This window comes from Erithacus rubecula (genome assembly GCF_903797595.1).
Source record: "Erithacus rubecula genome assembly, chromosome: 9".
In the NCBI taxonomy this organism is placed as follows: Eukaryota; Metazoa; Chordata; class Aves; order Passeriformes; family Muscicapidae; genus Erithacus; species Erithacus rubecula.
This window is the reverse complement of record NC_136660.1, coordinates 6,814,526-6,839,458: the sequence shown is the minus strand read 5'-3', so window position 1 is coordinate 6,839,458 and position 24,933 is coordinate 6,814,526. Positions and strand designations below refer to the sequence as shown.

At 39.3% G+C, this 24,933-nt stretch overlaps 1 protein-coding gene across 1 annotated transcript in view; it reads right to left on the bottom strand.

Annotated features, from left to right (window-relative positions):
* Positions 1–24,933, bottom strand: part of FAM13C (family with sequence similarity 13 member C) — a 114,476-nt gene that overhangs the window by 76,402 nt on the left and 13,141 nt on the right. Inside the window, exon 8 of the mRNA XM_079312563.1 lies at positions 5,984–6,030. Within this exon, the coding sequence (XP_079168689.1) occupies positions 5,984–6,030 (47 nt within the window). The remainder of the gene's footprint in view (positions 1–5,983; positions 6,031–24,933) is intronic.

The window sequence follows — 24,933 nt, the reverse complement described above, 5'->3', positions numbered from 1 at the left end:
ACAGAAATTCTAAACCATAACAGGGGTTTCTGTAGGGGGGGTGAACATTTCTCTAACATTAGCCACCCTAAGAAAGGGTTTATTATCTCAAGGGAAGATGTCCCAGGGGTGCTTTTCAGGGCTAGATGTATCATCCACAAAAGGCTGTGCTTGCATCCTGAAATGAGTGATGCCTGGCACCCCATTCTGCAGAATGACTACAAAACCAAGTAGCTCAGTGTGTGGACTGGTTCTTGCACACTGGGTGAAAGGACTCTGCTTGAGGACAGCCACACCACATAATGCCTCCCTGTGGTGCTTTATACACCTTTCACCCCTAAAGTATCTACTGCCCAAGGTGATTCTACTGAGATCTAGATCAGATATAAATCTAGATCTAGATTCTACTGAGTTCCCAGTCAAGATACAACACCAGCTGGATGAGAGATGCAGCCCTGTTATTCCAGAGCTTAGGGAGATGAAACCTTGCTGCTTGATAGGAGAGACAGGCTCTAAGTATGAAGTAAAGCAAGCTCAGCCTTAACCTTTGGAGGAATCATGAATTTTCTAGCTCAAAATAATCCCTGGTGTAAACAGGACTGATTTCACTTTTTACATATATTACCAAAGCCCTTTAGTTACATAAATTCTATTTTCAGAAGATATTAATAGGAAAACAGTTTCTGTAATTCTATTTCTTCAGCTCCAGCCACACAGCTGATATGACTCATGATCCTCAAAGCATTTCAACTCTCAGGGATATATATTAGTGCCTGCCTCGTTCAATTTACCATGGCACTGTCTGCTGAGACACAGACACCTGCTTTATAGCTCTGAGAGAAATAAACTACTTGACAACAACTAAGGTAAAACTTTGCTTTGGCATAAAGTCTGGAAAACTGCTATTTCCTCAGTCTGTCATGCTCTCTGAAGAAAGGGTGGGATGTTAGCAAATTTTAATGGTTGCTGTTAAAGGAAAATGAGGGATATTATACTTGCAGATTAAAATCTGGTAACCTAAAACTCCTGTGGAGTTTTAAAGTCTCAAAGCTGAAAAAGAATCCACTGAGCTACAATTTACAATGATTTCCAACAACACTTTCTAAGGATTTTGCACATATCACTTGCTACTGGATTTAATTTTACTAGACTGGATGAAAACTATTCTCTTTTGTTTGGAAAATACTCAAAAGTTCTTTCCTTTCTAATTTATTTTTTCCAATTTCTATCCTTTCTAACAGTGGAAGTTAGAAATGAGTGCTTGACTTTTGGCACAATGTTTGCTTAGGAAATTTAGTTCCATAATTTCTGTCTGCATCCTCATTGAAACCACTTTAAAAATTCCCTGTGGCATCCCCTGTGTCAGTATCCAGCAGAGCTGAGCTGGCACTGGACAGTGGATCACATTCCCCACAATCATTCATCTGTCAGAAAAGATGTGACTGTGTCTGCTTTGCCTGGGTCTATCAGTCCTTCCATGCCCAAAACAATACCCAAATTACTGCACTTGCTTCCTTTTGACCAGCCTGACTGCATAAACAGAAAGAAATCCTGTTACAAACATTACTGTGGGAAAACCAAAACACAACAAAAACAAAGCCCCAAAACTTCAAAAGGTCAATGCAAGCAGTGGAGTAGCAGTTAACAGTGATGACAACAGGGCATTCTAAACAGATGTGAGGGAGCCAACAGATGTGTCACACTACATCCCCCATCACTCTGCAGGAAGGCAGAGCAGGCACACCATGGGGAACTAATATTAAGATGATAGAGTCAAGCTAGAGCAAAATAATATGGATGTATTGCACTTTAACCAGGTTTGCTTGGGTTAAAGGCATATCAAGCAGCAAAAAAAGCCTCTTGAAACCAAAGGAAAGAAAGCTTCATGTAGAATTTTACATGACTTCAGTTAACACCAAGGTAATCCCATGTGCACGAGTATGCATGTGGACTAACTCACAAAACACTGAATTTCTCTAACATTCTCACCTAGAAAATTTAAAAAGTGGTTTTGAGAGACTAATGTAAAGCCAAGAGCTTTTATTGATTAATAAGTCTTCATCATTTACCTCATTACCAAGAAAATCTGAAAACCAGATTTTTAATTTCCTATATTTTGTACACAAGAAGACAAAAAAAAATAGCAAAACCAAAATGAAACAAACCAGCAAAACCTTAAAAGTAGTCCCAATGTTCTGCAAGAAGCATGAGTATCTCAAGCTTACTGTGTAACCACAATTTCCAAACCTTGGTCAATCTTCCTAATTCAAAGACAAAAAAAAAAAAAAAAACTCAAACAAAAACCAGCAGTTTAAAATATAAAGTGTGAAGAGACAAAGTATCAGATCAGAGGAAATAATACCATGAAAAGCTTGAGCACACACTTGCCATTGCTAGTTATCTTTTGCTATCTTTGGTCTTCACTACTAATTGCCATCACCCCTGAGTATTTTATGGAACAAGTATCTGGTGAGCAAAGAAGGGAAGAGAAACATCAACCTTGTGATCCCTTCCTTCAAAATTCACTTAATCCATTTCAGACCTGTCTTAGTTTGTTAATCCCTAGGCAGTTTCTAGAAAAAAACACCCTTGATAGATGTGACAAGGTGTGTCCACTTTGTATCACTAATAATTTGTACTGTAAGGGCTCCTGTAACTCTGCACATCTCTTCCCAAAAGGCAACATGAGCAGGTAAATCTGATTGGATTTAATAATTAGCTTTTACATTAAAACATTAACTAAAACCAAAGCCCAACAGGATGGATCTGCCTTGATAGGTTTTTCCCAAAAGAAAAATATCCTGCAGCATTTCGAGATTCCTGTATATGCAAATAATCTGTCCCCCAAGACAGACAACTTTATTTGCCCTTAATAACTAACTTAATATAGGGATGAAAACTGTCTGCTAAGCACACTGTAGACATCTATCAAACACATTTCTGTATATATGATCCCTAAGCTGAGAGATTTTTATATGCCCTGAACTTAAACCTTCAAGAAACATAACAGAAAATCAGTTGACAGGGATCTTATGGCATCATACTGCCACATATTTACTTTAACAGGGTGTAACAGTAAATGGAAGACAGCTCTTGGTACACAAAATTAAAGTTATGGAAGCCTGCAACTTGCTCACCTACAGTGAGTTGTCCTCACTTTTCTACAATAAGAGGAATTTGATAAATGCTAAATTACTGGGACAGGTTTCAGTTCTGGAATATAAGAGCATATGACTGAAGTAACTGTAAAAGGGAAGCATCACCCTGTTTTCTCTGAAACTGCTTGTGTTACAAAAGCAGCAGCACAAAGGCATTCCCAATAACAAAGAACACATTCCATGTCAGGGATGTGAAAGAAGGTGCCTTGCTCTCAGTTCAGAATTAGCCATCAATTTGGGAAAGCTAAAGTAGACTTCCTGTTCTTTTCCAATCATGTACTCTTGAGAGCACCATTCTTTACTGAAATGTTTACTGACAAACTGGGCAGCAGTTCCTTGTGCTTAGACTTAAGGAAAAGGGGATTTTTTTTGGCAACCAAATACCAACATTTTGGTTCAGAATCAGGAGGCTTCACAGTACACTCAGCAGGCTTCTTGACTGCAATGCTTATTCCCATCACAGCAGACTGAGGCTACAGCTCCCTGTCTTACATACTTACTTCATGGGTTTTGGACTTTGTGCAGCACACATCTTCTGGGGAGCAGACTGTCACATATGAAAGCTGTTTTCAGAAGTGACCTTGGCATTGGATAATTTTTTTAGACCAGGAGTAGAGCTCAATATAAATAATGCCCCTGCTAGCTGGAGGTCAGCTCACTTTATTCAAGTGCTCCAATTCATGTTCTGACAATACCTCCAACTAAATGGCTAAGTGATTTGTTCATCCTGTTTTGCTAAAAATAAATTACTGTGCATTTTCACTTCAACAGAGTGAGAGTTACAGCTTTATTAACTGGCCTAAGGGCTGGTAGAATGAATATTTACCAACAGCATTTACTTAGTTTGGTTGAAATAAATACAAACAAGTGAGGAAATGCACATTGGCATTTAGCCCATTTGACAATACTTCTTAAACAGATAATAAAGCACTGCTTTCCCTGCTTTTTTTGCTGACCTTCACCAAACCTTGGCTGTAGAAGAATGCACACCCATGAACATTAAGTTCTCCAAGAAATATGAATCTAGATGTCTCAAGGATACAGAACTTAGGGTTCTGCAGAAATTGCAGTTAGTGAGATAAAATCATAGCAAAAGAATTTTCCAGACATATTTGAGAATGAAATAGTTGTTTTTATTCAAAGTGTATGGCACAAAAACCAGACAGAAAAATTGGCTTTAATTCCACTCTGTATCCAAGGGAATTTGACCTTAATCCCTGAGAAGAGTGCCCTAGCTCCAGCAGAATTCAAGCTGAGCTGTCACAGCCTCCCTGATGATACCCTCCAGCATTTATAAAAACATTTACACACACTTTTTTTATTATTATTTTTATTTCTCCTCTCACTGCAGCTACTGAAATTCAGTTGTTTTATAACCCAGATGGACATCCAAACCACTACTTATCAACACTATGACAGCAAGAAGTCAAATTCATTGCGACCATAAAAAAAAAAAACAATTGCCAGTTGTTTGACTATGATAAAAAATGTAGAAATAAGACACCCAGAATTTCTGTCTAAGATCCAGCAGTGACTGAGGAGCATGTGCTGGTCCTCCATCAGACCTCAGCAATCACTGTGATTAGATGTCCCTTCACAGAACAGATGACTGTTTCAACAAGTCTTGGTAATCTCTATAGTGATAGAGGCTTGACATTGGGAGGTACTGTCTGCTGGCAAATGGGAACAATGTTTTTTAAAGTCTTTTAAAATCTTCTCCCTTGACTTTTGACTTCTAAATGATGTGTTACACTCCCTCACTGCTCTGCTAGTATTTGATTAGCTTCTGGGAAACGCCAGCCTGTTTCTGCTTCAATGGCTTTGCTTAAAATCTTGAATTATCTTTCCTAGTTCTCTCAAAAAGCTATTTCCCACCTGATGTGGTTTATTAATCTGCTGCATTACTGGCAAAGCAAACAGAATATTAAGTGGGATACTTCAGCAGCATCTGGCAATACAAAGTATCTGGGAAATACATGAAATTATTCCAAACCATAACAGCTTTTCCTCAGGTGTTTTACTGGAGAATTCAAAAAGTTTGGTCTCTGAAAAAAACTCACAATATCTTAAAGATTGGAATGTGCACCATGATTTCCAGTGTCTTGGCTATTAGCTTAGTCCATGTATTTTTACTCCAAAGTGCAAATGGGATGGAAGACATTGCTGTGGTTCTAAGTTTTATGAGTAAAATATTCCTTTAAGAAATTCTTTTGCTAAGCTATATCCCCGTGGTCTGATAGTCTGCTGGATAAATGATGCAAGGAAATCTAGTCTTGGGGCACAACATAATGCTGTTTGCATAGAGAAATGCCAGTGTCATAAAAGCCAAGTCTTTCTGACAGAAACACAGCAAAAGATTTCAAGTTATTGATATATTTACTGGTTGTATCTCTGTCAACTGGTGCAACTCCACACCAGTGCAAATCCATTAAATGCTTCCTGATACCAGGCAGTTCCTCCTGGCCACTCAGATGACACCAACACGTGATCCATGATTATAGGGACTTACAGGCAAAATAAAACACTAGAGGAATACTGAGGAAAAAAAACTCCACACAAACAACCCATCCAGGAATCAACAATACATTTTTTTGGGAATTAGCTGGTGACAGTGGCCCACATTTACCTCTCTACAGCTGATACATATCAGCATTAAGACCTTGAGAAATTTCACTCTTTAGATTGCTCCTCCAGCAAATCACCAACAAAACAAGTGTAATTACAATTGGTTTACAGTAGTAAGTATACAGCATATACTTAGACTAGTATAGTATACACATTTTTCATGAGAAGTTTCATCAGAAGTTTCCATTAAGCAGTTAAAACAAAAGATGCTTTCATCCTACCTCAGCAGTGTGAGTCTGTCCCCTCCTGCATCCTCTGTGCTGCTTGCCTGTGTAGAGAGGAGAAACAGAATGTAGGAGGTTGGATTTCAATTCCAGACCAGTTTGGTCACTGCTCACTTATGCTTTCCCAGCTATTTTTGGGAGGATGCACAGCACTTCTGGCTCTTCTAAGCATTTTCAATGTTCTTATAGTCAAGACCTCAGCCCTGGTGAAGGAGCTGGGCATGCTAACAAAATCCTAATAGAAAATGCACTAGAGGTCATTCAGGAATCAAAGGCCATCCCCCAAATTCTGATGTCATCCTGGGTCACATCACAAGTGAACAAATAGTCTTGCAGGATCAAAGGTCACTGAAAGGTCAGAATGGGCTCTAAATGGTGCTGAAAGGTCAGAGGTCATCCAGAGCTCAAGGGTCACCTGTGTGGTCAGAGGTAACAGAAAATGTCAATCCATCATTTACAGGCATCCAAAGGGTCAGAGGTCATCAAAGATCATTAATTCCATGTATTCCAGAATTCCCTTCTGCTCAGGGTAGCCACAATTTTACACAATATCAGAGATTAATTGGTAAATATTATGGCAAATGGAAGATACAAATATAAAACAGGAAGAGCTTTCAGTTGAATACAGAAGATATTTATAAGAAACACCTAAGTAGACAAAGGAGAAGGATTTTTAGACTCTTCCCAAAGCAACTGGAGGGTTTATTATTTAAGATTAAGCTACAATCTCCCTTTGAAGGACCTCAGTGCTGCTATTTTAAATTTTAGAGATAATGGAGTTTTTGAATCAGACTGTGTGTTATCTGCACCCCAGACAGATAACCATGTAAAATGTCAACTGGAAAATCTGTTCTAGTTTTGATCCCTTTTCACTTTTTATCCTTTTGTTCCTTGTGATTTTTCCTGCCTCTACTAGAAAAATAGAAAATTCCAAATATTCACCAGATTTTAGTATAGACACAAAAGTGTTATCACAATTATATCTGTCATGCAGTTACCACATAGGAGTGAAAAAGCCCTACCCAATCAGAGCTGCCCAGGAGGAACTTGTCATGCACAAAAAGTGATCAAGTAATCTTGATCAAGCCCCAAGTAACCTTAGAACAATTATCATTGAAATGCAAAACTTCTGGTTTTATCCCAAGTCAGGGAAACACACTAGTTTAATTCCAAGAGTTTCAGTATACTAAGCAGGTTGGCAAGCACTGAACTGCCTTGTGAAATAAAGCAAGACCCAAATCTTGTACATACACAAAGCACTTAGTGCCTGCCAAGAGGAATTTCGTGCACAGTGCTGCACTACAGAATTTCCCTTCACTTACAAGCCTAATGCTGATTATCAAAGGAAGATAATGAGCTCAAGAGCTCTCAGATCAATGGGTTGGCTGTGAGAATGCCCACCTAGAATCCCAAGTCTCCTCATTTTCTTTCTTTGTTTTCCTGCCCTAATACACACACATAAATGCCAGTTACATTATACATTTCCTGACTGTAAATAAAAGATTGCAATTTCTTCATCCTGTTGCCCAAAAGTTCGACTTCTCACTTTCCAACATCACAGTGGGCTGGATTTACCAGCAAATACAGCTGTCTGAGCACTGCAGACACTGGGGAAAGGAAAATGCCTCCTCAGGAATTTCTGAGAGCTCTTCTGTCTTGGGTTATTCTAAAATCATAAACCCAGAAATATCCCCTGCCAACTCCAGTGAGTCAGTGCATTTCACCCCACCCCATTCAGCTGTCTTATTTTATTCTGGATTTGCTCCAATATTTTCTTAAACATCTGGGCATCTATCCTAGGCCTCCCTTTTCCCCTGCAGAGGCTGCAGCTCCCCCAGGTTAAAGAGTTAGCATAATTTTTTGTGCAAATTCCCTCTAGAAAGATCAGCTTTTAATAATTGCATGGTCTTCACTAGAACCTCTTTGACAAGAGGCACTGTTTTCTTCCTGAACTTTACAATAAACTCTCTGTGAAAGTGGCACAGTTATGAACACCCAGCACACACAGTATCATGGCTTTTGCCACTGCACCCTAAATACACATCACTGGTTTTTAATCTCACATGGATTTCTGCATAAGAACTGGGATTTCTCCAGGGATCTTTGCAGTTAGTGTAAGAAACTGCTGTAATTAACAGCTTACTCAAAATTTAAAAATACGTCCCTTGCAGCCAAGAATCTGGAGCCACAGAAATGAGCACATCTGCAAAATAATCATTTTGTATCTGATAAAGACTCAAAGATACAGTGGTTTTTCTTCTTTTCCATTTTGAAGTTCGGCTGTGGGCCTAAATGTTTTTATTTATTTCACTAATGGTTAATCCTCTGCAGGATGGTTCATAAGGTGTTGCATATTTCATTTGACCAAACTGCTCTCTGAATGGAGGGTAAAATGTGCTGAAGAAAAGTCATTTGTTTGAAAGCACTATTCTAAGTGAAAAACTGCAATAGAAAAAGGCAATTTCCATCAGCACAGTGCAAGGGCACCTACTTATACAAAAACACCAGCTTGCAGCCCCAAGATCATCTTGTTCAGTGGAAAGAGTATTTAAAGACAAAATAGTACTTTTTAAAAATGCATATCTTTATAACCTGAAATTTTCCCCATGGTGTTTTGGACATAACTCATTAAGATTGTTCTGCTAAATTTTGCACTGGCAAATATTTTGCTGGCTTCCAATTAAAAAAAATAATTATAAAACCACTACTGGGAGAGAATAGATAGCACCAAGTCTCAAAGAAAGGCTGCATACACTTCTGAATACAGTATCTCAAAATTCATAGCAAAATGAACTGCTGTAAGCACACCCATGTGATGATTTATTACAACATGACTTTTGAGAGATCACCTCCTACAGACAGAAAGCAGTGGGCTTCTTACAGGTACAGCAAATCTGAATCAATATCTACCTTTTTTTTTTTTTTTTTTCCAGCTAATTGACAGCTATCTTGGAACCTCCTAGAACCAGGAACTGGAATTTGCCTTCTAAAGAGGAACAGAGCTCAACAATACATGCATTAATTTTATTAATGCATCTCTGAGTATGTAACATACAAGAATCCCTAAAAACTTCAGTTTCACTTTTTAAATGGAGATTATATTGCAGTACCCAGTAGGACTGTTACAGATGTTTTGCTTTATTAAGTTCTTTGAAAGCTATTATTTTGTTTGATAATAATTTAGTAATCTGAGGTCATGAAACTTCAAGAAAGCACTAAATAAATTTACAATGGTAATAAATATCTTACTGTGCTGGTGAACCTGCAAGAAGTTTTGAGCTGAATTGTTTTAGCATGAAATAAAGCGAAGTAAAGGTGAACTACACCTTTACTACTCAACTATTTTATTTTAAGCAGGATGAAAAATTAGTGTGCAATTTGCTGTTGAGAGCACAACTTCTAAACAGAACTTAGGAGATTTGGAGCAGAGATATTAATGATTTTACCATTAAGGAATAAATTTAATGTTGAAAAACATAATTTTACCAAAGAATGATAGAAACAGATTAGTACAAATATATCTTTAAATTGAAGACATTTAAGTATTTACCATGACAATTAATTAAGCATTTAATCTCAAAATTTATTAATGGATCTTTTGTATAGAATATTAAAAATTGGTAGAGGCAGGAATGTGAGGTTTTGGCTGAGCCTTTTCTCTCATTCTATGGCCAGAACATATTAGTCCAGATTTTCTAGTACAGAAATTACCAGCAGACTGAGGTTACCTCAGTTGACAAATTTTAATAACCTATTGTTAATTTTAATTTTGTGGACAGTTTGTAAAAACTCCCATATGCCTAAATGTTTAAATGTTTATTCTTTTAACAGAAACAACTACTTCTAACTTGAAAAATTTCACTCAGAGAGCTGATAAAAACCAGGCAATCACTCACTGTGTTATCAGCTCTTGAAACTGATACTACTGTGAACTCAGCATTTCTCTACTGAGCTGTGTAATACAAACTAGACTCCCAAAAAAGGCTTTCCAATTACCCTGATTAAATGTGTCCACAGTAATTTTTCAGCTTGTTCTGTTTGCAGCATCTTGTTACCTTACTGCTCTGGCCTGGTTCCTCCCTGCCTGCCCCAGCTCAGACCTGCCCTGCAATGCCACTTTGGTGCTCAGAGCTGTCTTCAGAGGGGGGGCTTTGTCCAATAAAATCGATTAATTATATCACCCCAGCACCTTCAGCTCTTCACAGGCAGCTGTTGAGCAGCTTTCAAGTGTCTATTGCACAATAGCTTGAAAACAAAGCCTGTGCAGGGTAGAAGTGTTTGTCCTGCTCACTCACTGTTGGAGTCAGCCCCAAAGTCAGCTTTCCACCTCCCTCGAATTTCAGCTGACATGTGGCGTCAAAGCACACAATTGCTTTGGTACACTGCCTGCCAGACAAACATTTAAAAGTGACCCAGAAGTTCTAACTCTCCTCTTTCAGTCAGTCTCTTTTAAAAAGTTTTTCCTAACACCTCACCTCATGTCTGATTAGTCTTATTGTGCTCATTAGCACTGACATTTTGGGGGCAAGGAGCAGAAAGAGGATGCATTTCACTACTGATGTGGGGTTTGTGAGCCAGAAACGTGGACAACTGTGAGAGAGGAAGGACTGATTTGATTCTGAACATCATAAGCTAAAGCCTAATTTAGGAAGCCTGTAGCTAAACGAAACATTACCCCATTAGCAATAATTTAGTGTAGCCTAGTTTGAAAAAGAGCTATAGAAATGCTTTGGAAACAAATTTCATTGCTCAAAACTAAAAGACTACAAACACCAAAAGATACATGCCAAGTATTTGGGCATGGACATGGCACACAAAAGAGAGTCTGGACTGGGAGCACCTACCCCATAGATCTTTCAAGGTATTGTACCATCTGTCAATTCTCCACCTTTTCAGAAACTCTTAAACCATTTCTGGAAAAAAGATCTGGAGAAAATCCTCTCTGCTGTTCTTCATAAGCTGTGATTAATTACCAAAACCTGTGGGAGCCTGACATTGCTCTCCATGCAGGCAGGCACTGCTGCCAAAGCTCCCCCTTTAGAGAGAAGCAGTGTTAACCTGCTGGGCATTTAAAAACCACCCTCATCACCAGACTTCATCTCCACACCCACCTGCTGTTTCCTTGCACTATTTCCACGGCCAGACCTCCCCCAGGAGCCCAGGCAGAGGGGCAGTGCTGTGAGTGCAGTGCCAGAGCAGCAGCTTGCAGAGCGAGCTGCCAGCAGACTGACCACCAGCAGGGATGCCAGTCCTGCCCAGCACACCTGGGATAGGCTGGGGCTGCAAAACAGGGATAAGGCCAGCTCCTAGGAAAACTCTAAATTCAAATTATGCAGCAATAAGGACTGAGAGGGGCTTTTTATTTTCCTGCAAAAAGAAAAGTTACAACTGCCTGCACAACCCCTCCTGGAACACAAGCCATTGTTCAGCAGATAAGAGAAATCAGAACTGCATTCACAGCTATTTGTAACTATTTAAGTTAAATAACAGAGAGGGCAGAAGAGAGTCAGTCCCAAATGGTGGTATGTAGGGAAAACCATTCTGCTACATTAAAGATGTGCTTTTAATTAACTTCTCTCTGAATAATTATAATTAAAGATTTTACCACAGGTCTTCTTAGCATAATTACCTTCTATTTCCTTGCACAGTGCACATTCCCAGGAAATGGGAATCTAGATTATTTCTTAATTTAAATACTTCCTCAATTATTTTGAAAGTTATTGCCTTTTAATTGTTTTATTATTGTGATTTTCTGTGGGTTTTTTTCATCCTTCTCTGATTTTTACAATCTCCTGCAAGACCCCAGAAATATCTTTCATGTGGTCAGGTGCAATTGTGAACAGTTAAAAAATTATGGGTTGCATTTTATTGTGTTTGGATCCAGAAAAACAAGTTCATAAAGAGAGTTATAAATTTACTTTTGGACTGGGGAACAAATGGCTCATTTTTCTCACTGGTGCTGCACATATGGTATGAATCTTTTTCAGTTTTGTTCTGCGGATTGGTGTCTCCTTTCCTGTTGCTTTTGTATGAATGTCTCAGCAAATGGCCTTGCTGCACATCAGCTCTTGCCATGTGCACTGAATGCAAAAGATTGAGCAGCTATCCTGATTTATTTGAAGCCTAATTATGCAGATCAGTGCATTCAGTAGTGATTGCTTGGGTTCCTACAATATTTCCACTGATAATATAAAGACACACTGGAAACTGGCAATTGGAAAACAGGCCAAGGGAAACAGGCTCCTGCTTTCTCTGCACTGCACAGGTACTCTGGGTCATATTCCCCATCAGTCTGAGATTCTCACTGCAGCCTTTTATTGAAACAGAAAAACAGGTGACTGAAGACAGGATTTTGCCATGGAAGTGGGAGAATAATGCACAAAGGAGAAGGATTTAAGGCAGAGCCTCACCCTCTCTTGTTTCAGCTCCTGCCAGATCTGCAGCAGCTTTTAGCATGCAAGATTTCTGAAATTCTTCTTAACTGTGTCTTCCAGCACAAGGAAAACAAACAGCAATAACCCAAGAATAAACAGGACCATCCATCTTTTCCTTATTCTTATCTCTGATGATGCTATCTTCATAGTGAAATATTATCCAGCCAGAGGCAATCTTTGGAAAACAAAGACACCTTTGAAGCAGCACCCCTTGAGACAAAGCACTGGCATCAAATGGCATTTGTGCTGGTTAATGGGCAGAGTCTCTGGTGCTGATAGCACATCCAGAGAGCTAACAGTGTCCAGCCCAGCTAAGAAACATTGGCAAAGAGATTTGCCCACATTCCTACCCCTGTGTGCACCAGGGAAGTACCAGACAGACAGGTAGGGGAGGCTGTGGGTTCACCTGCACAGCACAGCATTGCAGATACTGACCTTCCAGGCACAAGTTTGAATTTAATCTTTAAATTCAATATTCATGTAAAAAAAAAAAAAAAAAAAAAAAAAAAAAAAAATTAAAGGCATTTAGAAGTTATGACTTTTTAAATCTAATGCCAGCTAATGCTTCTATTATACTGTCCATCACCCCCAAAAAGGCATTTTATATATGACCATCTACAACAATTCAGCTACCTCTGTAGCTATTGCAATAAAATTTTGATAGTAATTGATGCTAGTAATCCAACTATTGCTAAGTAAGTCACCATATGCCTTTCAGTTTTGTCTATGTTACGGAAATCAACAGAGAGAGAACTGAGGGGAAAAAAAATCTAATTCCATTCTGTCAGTGTTTTGACATAAAAAAAAGAAAAGAGAATTTTCCATAAGTCTCCATTTGGGACTCCAACTCCTCTTTTCTTTCATTAGAAAGAAAATTGAGTTTCTCAAAATCGAGTATCTGGCTGTAACTAGATAAAAATTCGCCCTTCTTTCAAATAAACGTTGAGATTTCTGTATGTGAGTTTTGAAAAAAGGCAGAAAACTTTTGTTTATTTAGACTCCTGTTCAGAATAAGACCTTGTTACTGTTGGCTCTTACCAAGAAAGCCTTGAGCATAGGCAGCTTTTGCCAAGAAACACTGAGATTCTTCCTTGTAGAGTAATTCCCAAGCTTTTGGCTGCTTGTTCCCACAGTGCTTCATTAGCAGCAGAACTTAATAAAATCGGTTGTTTATGTAAGGACAGATATTAATAGAGCCCACACATGTTTCCACTGCATGCCACACATAAAATGACCCATTGAGTTAACTCATAGGTGAAACCTTCTGCTAAGTGGCCACTGAGGTGAGCAGGGTTAAGACAGAAAACAGAATTTTCACTGGGGATTGATTCTTCAGGTGCAAATAAGGAGCACATAGATATAAATCACACTGAAATTAAGTACTAGGATTAGATTTCCAGAATTTTGAATGTTTAGCCCTACAAAGCCTGCCAGTGTCACCTCCCATCTTCCTCAGTATGCGTTAGAATAAATTTGTATTTAGTGCAGTAACTAAAACCAAAAAATAAAGTGATACCAACTCAAGAAAACTGCTGAACAAGCCTGTCCCTACCTGTGCATCCCATTCCCAGTGTTTCTCCTTGTTTCCAGTGGGAATATTTACCTGAGATGTGTATGAACCTCTTCAGCAGCACCCCTGCTCAATCAAAACCCAAATTTCACTCCAGGCTTTCTTATGCTGAGGAACAAGGCTGGGAGATGTACCCAAAGTAACGAGTCAGTTACCAGGTTAACCCTTCCACTCAGCAGCCTGGCCCAGATCTGTCTCCCTGTCTTCTGCCAGCTGCTTGCACTGCTCCTCTTCCCTGCTCCCAGAAGCAGCCAGGCTCCCAGACAAACACCCCAGAGCAGCAGGAGCAGCCTCACGTCTGGTCTGATGAAGAGGAGCACAAAGGCTGTGAGGAAGCAGCATCCCTACTCATTGCTCAGCTGTGGGTGATGCACAAAAACCAGCTGTGAGTCAGTTTTCTCCCACAGGATGGGGAAGGGAAGGAAGGATGAGCAACAGGTACCTGAAGAGAATGGTTTGGCAATGCAGAAGAAGCAAAGCACAAGTGTCTCCAGAACTGCATAAGCTGATGTGGCCCCAGGGCCACAAACATCCAGCCACCTGTACTCCAAAGACCTCATGTGCCTATAGAAAAGCCTAACACAACTAGGCATCAGCTGTGGAACATCCTAAAATTAATACAAACTACAGAGAGCAGACAAAATTATGGCTTGTGTGGAAACACTTTCACAATACACTGCACAGTGGAATAAAATAAGCTGCTATTGGCACATCTCAGACTTTTAATGAATCTTTTCTCTCTTTTGGGATTACTGGGAGCTGCATGTAATTGGTGTCAAGATGCACATGCTCACACATTGGGCTGATGGGCAAGGTCTTTTAGCTGAATGTCTGCAGAGACAGTGCAAGCTGTGCTTTCTGCAAAGGAACTGTGGTCACTGCCTGGAAAGAGCTCCTGGAGACAACTTGGAGACATGGCAGCTCTTTGGCTTCTCAAGGATGACAAGAAGCCAGCAAACAACACTTATTTCATATTCAAATCCAAATGAATCCTGTCCCAAAGCAAGTGTTTTTAGAATGTTTGAGGAAGATCTCCAGCACACACAGATTTTGAGAATATGTGTTGGCATTCCCTAAGGCAATCAAGGAAATGTAGATTGAGCAGAGCTGGCAGAAAAACCCAACTCTCCTCAACACGCAAGCTCACAGAGCAGACAAAAAGGAAAGCTGAGATGGGTTGGAAGAGATTTAAGTTCTGTGACAAAATGGGCACTGTGTTGTGGCAATAAGTGTAAAGTATGTAGCTAATGAAAAAAGGAGTCTGGGAAAAAAAACCAAAGAGAATGTGGGGGAGTGCTGGAAAAGCATCTTTACTATTTCAGATTAATCCTGACAATATTGTCCTAATTTCATCATTTCCCAATTCTTCTTTCTGGTTGAAAAAGCTAAAACTAGCACACAAACTCACAGAGAAATATTGGTGGTTAGGCTGAGGTCAGACAAGCTACCCTGCCTATTTGACCTAATTATAAATATTTTTATAAGGGACAACCAATACAAATAATTCAAGAAAAGTAGCACATACAGAGAATTACAAAAACAGTAAACAAGAACCACAGGGAAAACATAAGCAAAGGGGTCAGATTTTAAAGGATATTTGAAACATGTAAAAGTTACAGTGGATATATTTGAGCTGTCTTCAGAAGGCCAGTGTCTAAAAGCATAATTGACATGCATGAAGTGACATGGTGAAATCCTCACCTCACCCTGTTTCTCAACATCACTGCTTTTGTTCTTTCTCCAGTTGTGGGGTGCTTTCTATTGATGGCAAAAGCACATCTCTGAGCCTGCATTGATGCAAATACAGAAATTTCCTGAGTCCAAGAGCAGCAGTGCACAGGGGGTCACTGTCCTACTCTCCATCTCTTACCCACTAGATACAGCAGAGATAAGGCAGAGGGCTTAACAGAGGGACACATTTTCTCTCTTTTTGCACAAGGAAAGAACAGTGGGGATTGCTTTGTTAGTTATGAAGTTCTGGACTTAAATGCAATGAGCACAAAGTGATATTAATCACTGGCTCTGTGAGCTCACCCTCACTACAGGCAGAATGGCATCTATAAAAACACTGTACTTGCACTGACTGCATCATTGTGCTGAGAGCCAAGTGGGAGACCAAATCTCTCAGATTTTGTTTTCTTAGTTGAATGAGACACATTATCAGTCCAGTTCTGATAAGAAATTTCATCAAGAACATAATAAATAATTCCCAGAAATGCCTTATCAAACCTTGCATGCAGACATACTCCTTTCCTGAAATTATATTTCCCACCTAAAAGCAGGCCTGGCTGAACAACTGCCTTTGACCCACACTAATCAAGCAAAAATCATGTGGTAAAGAGCATTGAGTCAGCAAAAGCTTACCAGAGCTACTGAGGCAGCAGGCATGCACTTCAATGCTGCCTTCAGAGGTGAAGGAGAGGACTCAGAAAAACCTCAGGAGATAAGGTAGTTCAGGAATAATCTGACTTCTCCAAGGGGAAAAAAGCCCCAGTCCTTAAAACTAATGACTCTTCCAGTTACTTTGATGGTATCAAAGACTGGAAAACATCAAATATAGTGGCAGCAGAGAGAATCCATCCCTGTGGTATCACTACACGTTACAGAAGAATTTAACCAGCTGGTGAAAAAAACTTGAAAAGGGATGTGAAAACATGGTATTAAAAAACACATACATCATATTGAATCATTAATTCAGCTCATTCTGCAGCGTGCCTGTGTCTGCCAGTGCTGCAGTTAACAGAGAGTGCATGAAATTCAGAATGCAATTAAGTCTTGGGAGAAGCACAGTTGGAGGCTGTGGCAGTTTCTATGGCAACCTCAAAGGCTCAAGACTAGTAACAGGAGATTAACTTTAAAGGCAAGATAAGTACATAAATATAGCTCTCGTTTACCATTTTCTCTGCTTCCAAATGGACCATGTATTTTGAATTTAAACAATACAGAAATGCAGTCAGATGTCCTACTTGCTATTAACGAGGGCAAAAATAGCCTTTGAAAATACCCTGCTATAAAAATTCTGACAATTTCAGAATTGGGTAGTCATCTAAACTCCATTAATTAATTCAATCAAAATGGAAAGCACTGGGCTTGAATGCTGCCAAGAGATTAGAATGAGGCTTCAGGATAGAGAGAGAACATGACAGCCATAATGAGAATTTGCTGATGTCAACACACTGTACACTTATGAACAAATCCCCTTGACGTGTTTTTCTGGATTAAGCCTCAGATCAGGTTTTAAGTCTCCAAAAGCGCAAGGGTAAGATTAGGAAAAAAAATTTACACACTGTAAACCATTTTTCTTTCCTCCCTTCTTTTAGAATATTCTCTTCAGTAAGAAAGAATATATCAAAGAAACCTCATCCAATATTTTTCCTGGCACTTTAGAGCTTTTAATTCAAAAGTGCAGCCGTGACTGTAGTCACCTTTTGAAATCCTGCCCACCTTATTTACAAATAATTTTAAAAAGGTACATTAAAGAGAGGCCACCTCCCTAGTGCAGTCAGTTGCTCTGAACTTGTTTTACCTCATCATTTAAAAACAACTGGTCTATCTGTAACATATTGAGGAACATGGATGCATCCAGTGCAGGCAGAACACTACCAGAAGAACTGAAAGCAGTTACATTAGTAGTTTAAGTAGCACCCACATTAGCAAAGTAGCCAGTCCAGTGTGATTTACCCCTCTCCTGAGTAACACAGATCTCACACTGGCACCTCTGCACAGCTTCTGTTGAGCATCAGATTCCTGAAAGAAAAATAGCACCACCCCTACTACACTATTATATAGTGAATTAACCCAATGCATGGTGCTCCAAGGATTACTGTGGAATAACACAAGCCCCTTGGGCTGACAAGACCATGCCTTCAAACCCTCATGCAGTTCTACCTGCATGGTGAAAATGTCAAAAAGTCACCATTATATAATTCAAACATGCATTCCAGTTCCCTGAAGAGATTCCAGCCTGTCCATGCCAATATCTAAGCACCACCTAGAGTGGTGAGATTGGCATAGCAATATGCCAATGATCTTGGAGGTGTTTTCCAAACTTAATGCTTCTGTGATTCTATTCACAATGGAACTTGTCCTCTGCTTTTGCTTTGGTGGGAATATCCCTGTTGGACATGCAGAGCAGAAGAAAGCCAGAATCTCTTAGTTTTTGTCAAGAGAAGGCTTGGGGTGACCTAATTACAGCCATCCAGTATCTGAAGGGAGCCCACAAAAGAGATGGAGAGAAACTTTTTACAAGAGTATGTAGTGACAGGACAGAAGGGGGGACAGCTTCAAGCTGAAAGAGAACAGGTTTCTTAGGGCAAGAAAAACCAGAACAAAAACCCAAAACCAAAAGAAAACCCACTCTACAGTAAGACCTGCAGAACTAGCCTGGGATGTGTTGAAGAAAAAATTTTCACATACTTCTCTACAAGGAACAATATACATCACCTCCATCAGTATAAAACCTAATTTAGAGATAGGTGACTTCTCTTTGTTTCAATGTCATTTTAGACCAAGGAGCTATAGTTTATAAAGTGTGAAATGAGTTGGGGTTGTGAAAATTTCCTCCCATTGGTTTTAATTTAACAAGAAACAGGAAATAAAAATCTCTCTAAATAAAAAATAAGCTATATCCCTAAGGCCAAGTATTTGTTCTACTTCATCACATCAATGTTTTCAAAGAGGTATATTGTTGGAGTGTATAAAATAGAAGCCTCTCTGAGTCCCTCAGAGAGAGAAAAGAATGCAGGGATTGAATTAAAGCCTTTAGAGAAATTAAAATATATTAAACTGCACAGACACGAAGTGTAAGTTTTAATGCTAAATAAGAATATACTTAAGTGCCTTAAGAAAGTGAAATGACCTAAAGTCTAGTTTAAAGTTCAAGCCTAGTTAAAAGATCTGTAACTTGGCCCCAGACATAAAAAAAACACAGTAAGAACATTGCTGGCATTTCTAGATAGAACAGATAGAACCATTTATGTGAACAGATAGAACTACATGCATAAATTATGTCTGGGAGCTGACGCTACTTTGGTACTTTAGAATTAATATTCTAATAGGTGTAGAAAGAATGTTTTAGTTTCATGTTTTTAGCTCATTGGATGATTTATGAATAAAACCCCCAGTGTTGGGGTGAGAGACCACCACCACCCTCTCCACACAGAAGAAGAAATGCCAGGGAGCTGCTGCTCCTGCTTCTACTCAGGACTCTGCCAGAAAGCTTTAGCCCAGCCTTTGATGAAATTCTGCAATAAAGAACTTTACAGCAACCAACAACTGCTCTTGTCTCTTTGAAGACCCAGACCCATAAAAAACTTGACAGTATATAATACTCTGACTTTCAAGAAAAAGGATTTGTAGAGGAGGTGAAAGGGAATTAGAAAAATGGAATACCTAAAGACCTTGTTTCCAGAATTAATATTTTGTTCGAAGTAGAGAAGTTACAGCAGGGTGAGATGAGGACAGCACTCTACACTTCTTCATTGAATTATTTTCAAAGAATTAATTTTTCCTTCTGTTTTCCATTTTTTTTTCTCCCTTTCAGCTAATTGAAAAGCCACAATTGAAGAGTATGCAGGGACAGCAGCAACCCTTCAAGTCTGAAGTTCATTCTGGGGGAAAAAAAAAAAAAAAAGAAATCCAAGGCTATACAAAAAAATGAGAGAAGGAAGGGTCACATAATGTTGAATCCATTAAGTAGGAAGAAGTTGAAGAGATCCATCATTCTGCTCTGTTTTCTTAGGAGCTGACCTGTCCTGTAATTGAAGTTACCATATCTCACTTTGAAGAGTTTCTTTTCTCTTTGGGGAGTTGCTGTGGTAGTGCCAAGCTCCTCAGGAGACACATCTTAATAAGAATATTAAAAATGCTGCCCTCCTTAGCTGCACATAAAGGTCTTTGTATTTTTTTCTTTGATTTTCACTAAATATGAACTTCTCTATTTTAAAGTAATAAAGTAAGTTTTACTGGAGGAAAATGTAAAAATAATTTTGAAATGTTTGTCTCAGGTAATAGTTGTCAGCAAAGGGTTTAAAAACAGAAATCAGAGCAAAGTTTTGGAAGTTATTTGTGTGGGGGGTTTGGTTGTTCATTTTGTTGGGGTTTTGGTTTGTTGATTGGTTTGGGTTTTTCACTAAATCATGGTTTAGGAGATCCCTAAGCACACTCCTCAGGAGCAGCATATATGTGAGTTTTAAGCAAACAAATGAATTCATCTCCTTGTTTTGCTATATTTAAGAAAATTGACCTCATAAAGAATGACAATTGTGTGGATCTGGATTTGCTGTAGAAAAAAAGAAAAACTGGGAAAGAAGTCAACAGTGTTTGCTGCTGCTAATATTTAACTCCTGCTCCTGACAGATCCAGAAGGAGATTTTGGTGAAATACACAAATTACTGGGGAGAGAAAGGCTCAGCTCACTGGTTATCTATCACAGCAATTTGCAGGTCTATGAACAGCAGTTTTCACAAATTCTTTAGGCCTCTAACATAAATCAAGGTGTTGGTGGTTGCAAAGGTTAATTTAACAGATATAGCTGTTTACTACTCTGCAGCCCATCTAATACTGATTTTAAACATAGTTTATCTTTGCCTTCTCCCACCCTCCACCCCAACCTGCATTTTGGTTAAACTTGGAAGGCATCATGGAATTTAAATGATCAGCAAAATAGCCAGGAATCAAGACTAAACATTTATATCAAAGCAAGAGTTGGAAGAAAAGAAAAGAAAAGCAGTGGATCAGATATTTAACCAAGGAAATATTTTGTTCATCCATCATTTCTTACAATTATGTGGTAGATTGCTTCCTATACTTTCCTACAGAAAATATGCATAAGACAAACATATTTTTTTATAGCTACAGTATAGTTTTGAGTTACGGTGTGCTCCCTGTATCCAAATCCAGCTTAGTCTCTATTATTGCTGAGTGGTCCTCTTGTATTGACCAAGAAAAAGCTATCCATGGAATTCCCAGAGAATCTAGAAATAAAATTAGAGATCAAGGAACTGAAAAACACCAAAGGAGTAAAGAGCTCTAAATCACAATTTCTTCACTTGATCTCCACTACAACTCTATAAAAATACTAAAGACACTGCATAAATCACTAACAGACCAAAATATTTATTTTCTTTTATTTTCTTTAGAGTAATTTTTTCTCTTTAATATATTCCCACTTGTCTTAATGTCCTTCATGACGGGCAAAAGAAATCCTAAAGAAACAGATCTTTGGGCTTGTAAAGGACATCTTAGGATAACTTCTGCCCTCCTCTACTTGCAGTTTTCCCACTGCCATGCCTGCAGGGTTTGCACAGGGATCAGCCTTCCCCTGACCCAGCACCCAGCCCCTCTCCTGCCTGTGCTGGGCAGAGGTCCCAGCTCTGCCCATCTTGGCAAACCTCAGCCAGAAAGAGCAGAGCCCAGCTCAAAGCTGTAGAAGATCTGGCTCCCTGCTCTGCCCAGCTTCCCATGGGTAGGAACTACCCAAAAGCTGAGCTCCCGTGGCTGCTCTCACACCAGCCAGTGACTCCAGCAGCTCCCAGGCAAAGTTCCAGTTGCATACTGGAAGAAACAGTGGATCAAACCAGCAACCCCTCAAGCATTTCCTTGTTCTAGCAGCTTCCAGAAAAACTCAGTCCTCAACAGCATTCTTTGCAAAACCATCTCCAGGCACAGCTGACTATCCCAGCACTTGACAGAACAGCCTAAGGCCCACACTAGGATTCCCTCACCAGCCAGAATCCTTGTGAGCACATCTACAGTCCCCCAGGAATAGGGCAACCTCTAATTAAAGCAGATGGTCAGTGAAAATCCAAAGGTCAGGATTGAAGTTCCTGGCAGATCTTCAGCTTCAAGCATCCGTCTAAATTACCAGCAATAGAAGCTAACCCAACCCATGCATGCAAAGCCAACTGCAGTAATATTTCCTTAAATTAAAAATGGCCTTGGAATGCTTTTTTCACTTATTCCTCCCCAGTTCCTTTTCAGAATTTATTTTTTTTTAAGATGTATCATTAAATCAAAGCAACTTGGATGTAACTTTTCTAACCACAGACTTCAGGGCACATAGCACACAACTTCACAACTTCAAAATACATTTCCTTCTGTTTCTCTTATGTTTTGGCTCAACTGCACTTGTATTTTTACAGGCATATTTCATCTCTTTTCTTCTAGTAACAGAATAAAAAGGTACCCAGCATTTGATAGCTCTGGGAACTATATAGCAAAAATGCTGACTCATGAACATGCATTTCATGCATAAATTAAACCCTGCAGACTGCAGTCTACAGGAGACCAAATAAACTGGGAGAGAGGGAAACTGCATTAGGTTCTAACATGCTAATGTCCTCCCAAGAGTCAGCCAGCCTTTCTGCATGCAGGCTATAAGTGCTAGCCCTATTCTTCTCTCAATTGGTGGTGTTTAAGTGCTTAAGGATGTTTGCTTACTTGCCAGAGTAGGCGAAATAAACTAATTAAAGAGGAACAAAGCAGTCTAGGAACTGGCGGGTGTGGGAGAGGCAGCTGAGAAGAAACGGTGCTTTCAGAATGTGCCTATTAATTCACTGTTTCACAGCTCTATAAGTAACCACTTAAATGATCTACAATTAACTACTGTTAAAAAAAAAAAAAAAAAAAAAAAAAGAAAAACAACTTGGATTTTCTTATTTTCCCTATTTTTTTGACAGTGAATATTTTTCAGGCTTTTATTTTACTCTGCATTTCTTTCCTCCCTTTCTGAAAACATTTCTCATTGCAACCATAACCTTGCATGAAATGAAAAGCCACTAAGGACTTAAAATAATGTCTTTCATCTCCCCTACTTTTACAGCCAAAGATAAGTCAAAACCCTGAAATATTTGATGCTTATATATCATAAGCCTTTCAGTACCAATACATTTTATTTCCCAAGGGCTGGTTTTCCTATCAAAGACTTTTTTTTTTTTTGAGAAGCTTTTAATATCAGCAAACAAATCAAATTGCCCCTGTTCACGAAAGAAAAGGAACACAAAAGTGGTAAGATATTTTATTGGTAGTCCTGCTCAGGTAAGGAAGGTGACACAAGCATAAAGTAAAATAAAAAGGCTTGTATTTTATAATGGTTTGGAGGTGAATTCATACTCTTCCTTCATACCTCTCTGATATCAATTAATTATCTGAGGAAAGAACAGGCTGATTCTCCGATACACTACAAAAATAGAAATGTAATACCCAGTTTTAAGATAGGTTCTCAGAACACATTAAAAGGTTATGTTTAAAGAAAAGAACAGCTCTGGAGTGAGAGAGAACAATGCTGACACCACGTGGAAGAAAATGCTGCTGACTCCTTCCTTGACTGCTAACTTGAGATGCCTGAAAATCTTAGATTTGGGTCAGGTGTTAAATGTTTTAAGCATCAGAGGAAGACTACACAGATCCTCTGAAAGCAGATTTGTGTGTTATTCTAGTGGGTACACCAGCAGATTGATTATAATCCTCTTCCTTGTAGTATACCTGATATTTGTGAGCAAAGCAACTGGCTGCTGCTGCCATGAACACATCAGGTATTGCTCCACAAACTGCAGATAAACATCCTTAATCTGTAATCTATAGAGGTTCTGTAAGTCTGACCATGGTGGGAGCTTTTGATGTGCTGCCAGACTGAAAATGGTCATTCATATAGTAAGTAACAAAGGTGAGAGCCCGCTGCATTGGTTTCTGTGCCCATACTGCCTTCAAAACCATTTTCCAAGCCACAGAAGGCCAGTTACCAGTTTTAGAAAGACCTTCCCTTCTCACACACTCTTTATCCTTATGGAACAAGAGCCAGGGATCAGTGTAAGCAGCTGGTGGCACTGCCCCAGCTCTGCTCTCTACACTGACTGCAGTGAAGGCTCAGGGTTCCAGCCTGAGCTGCTCCCCTCCTCTGAGCTAGAGCTGCCTCTTACAGCAAAGCACAGCAGCAGTGTCCTCATTTGTCACGCAGTGCACACCCTCTCTTGCCAAGCTGCTCTCCTAGTGCAGCCCTACCCACAACAGAAATAACAAAAAAGCTTCTATGTACTGGAGAGGGGAAAGAGAGAAAAGTACACAAGTCAAGAGAAACCCCCAGCAATACTGGAGCAAACATTAAATCAGTGACATTTCCTCCACACCCTGCAGCTCCTCACAAAGGGAGAGCAGGCACACTTGTCCTTTCCAAGTTACAGATCTCCAGTACAAAGGCCAGGCTGCTGCAGATCACAGTCACAGCACAGAAAAGCACTATTCCTTCCACCCACAGGCAGCAAGGCTCTGGCACTGAACACCTAGAAGGAATAATGAGTACTCCAGCCACATCCATTTGAGCTGTTTCAAGTCAAACTTTCCCAGCCTACAGCAGTTTTCATCAAATCCTTATGCCTAGAGTCAGTAACATATTCTGCTTTTCCAGAAGAGAATAGATATATCTTTACAATTTATTGACCACAATGTTTGTGGGGGTACAGATCCTACCTAATCATAGAGATTGTTCTTCTGGTTTGGTCAATACTCAAATAGAAAATTAAAATGTAATGTTTAATGAGTCCAGATTTTAACAAATTTACAAAAATTAGGGAAAAAAGTTTTTCTGTGGAATGGAAAATAATTTTAAGAAGTCCTTCTATAATGTAACAACAATCCCTACAGACTCCTGGCAAGTCTGACAAGTCTCCTGGCACTTCTCAGGTTAATGCAGGGCTTGCTATGCTCACACCTAAAACATACCATGGTCTAACCTGGGAACTTCAGATAATGAGATGTCTGGTTAGTTGGTTATTCATTTGTTCTGGAAGGTTTCAGGTAATTCAACAAGAATTGTCATGGGATTAGCAAAGTAAAACATCAGTAAATTATTGCTGTCCACACTGAGAAGAACATTTGAGAGAACACAATTCTCTTTTATGACAAATTCCCATGCAAGTGAGGTACCACATTTTTTTTTTCCACAGAAC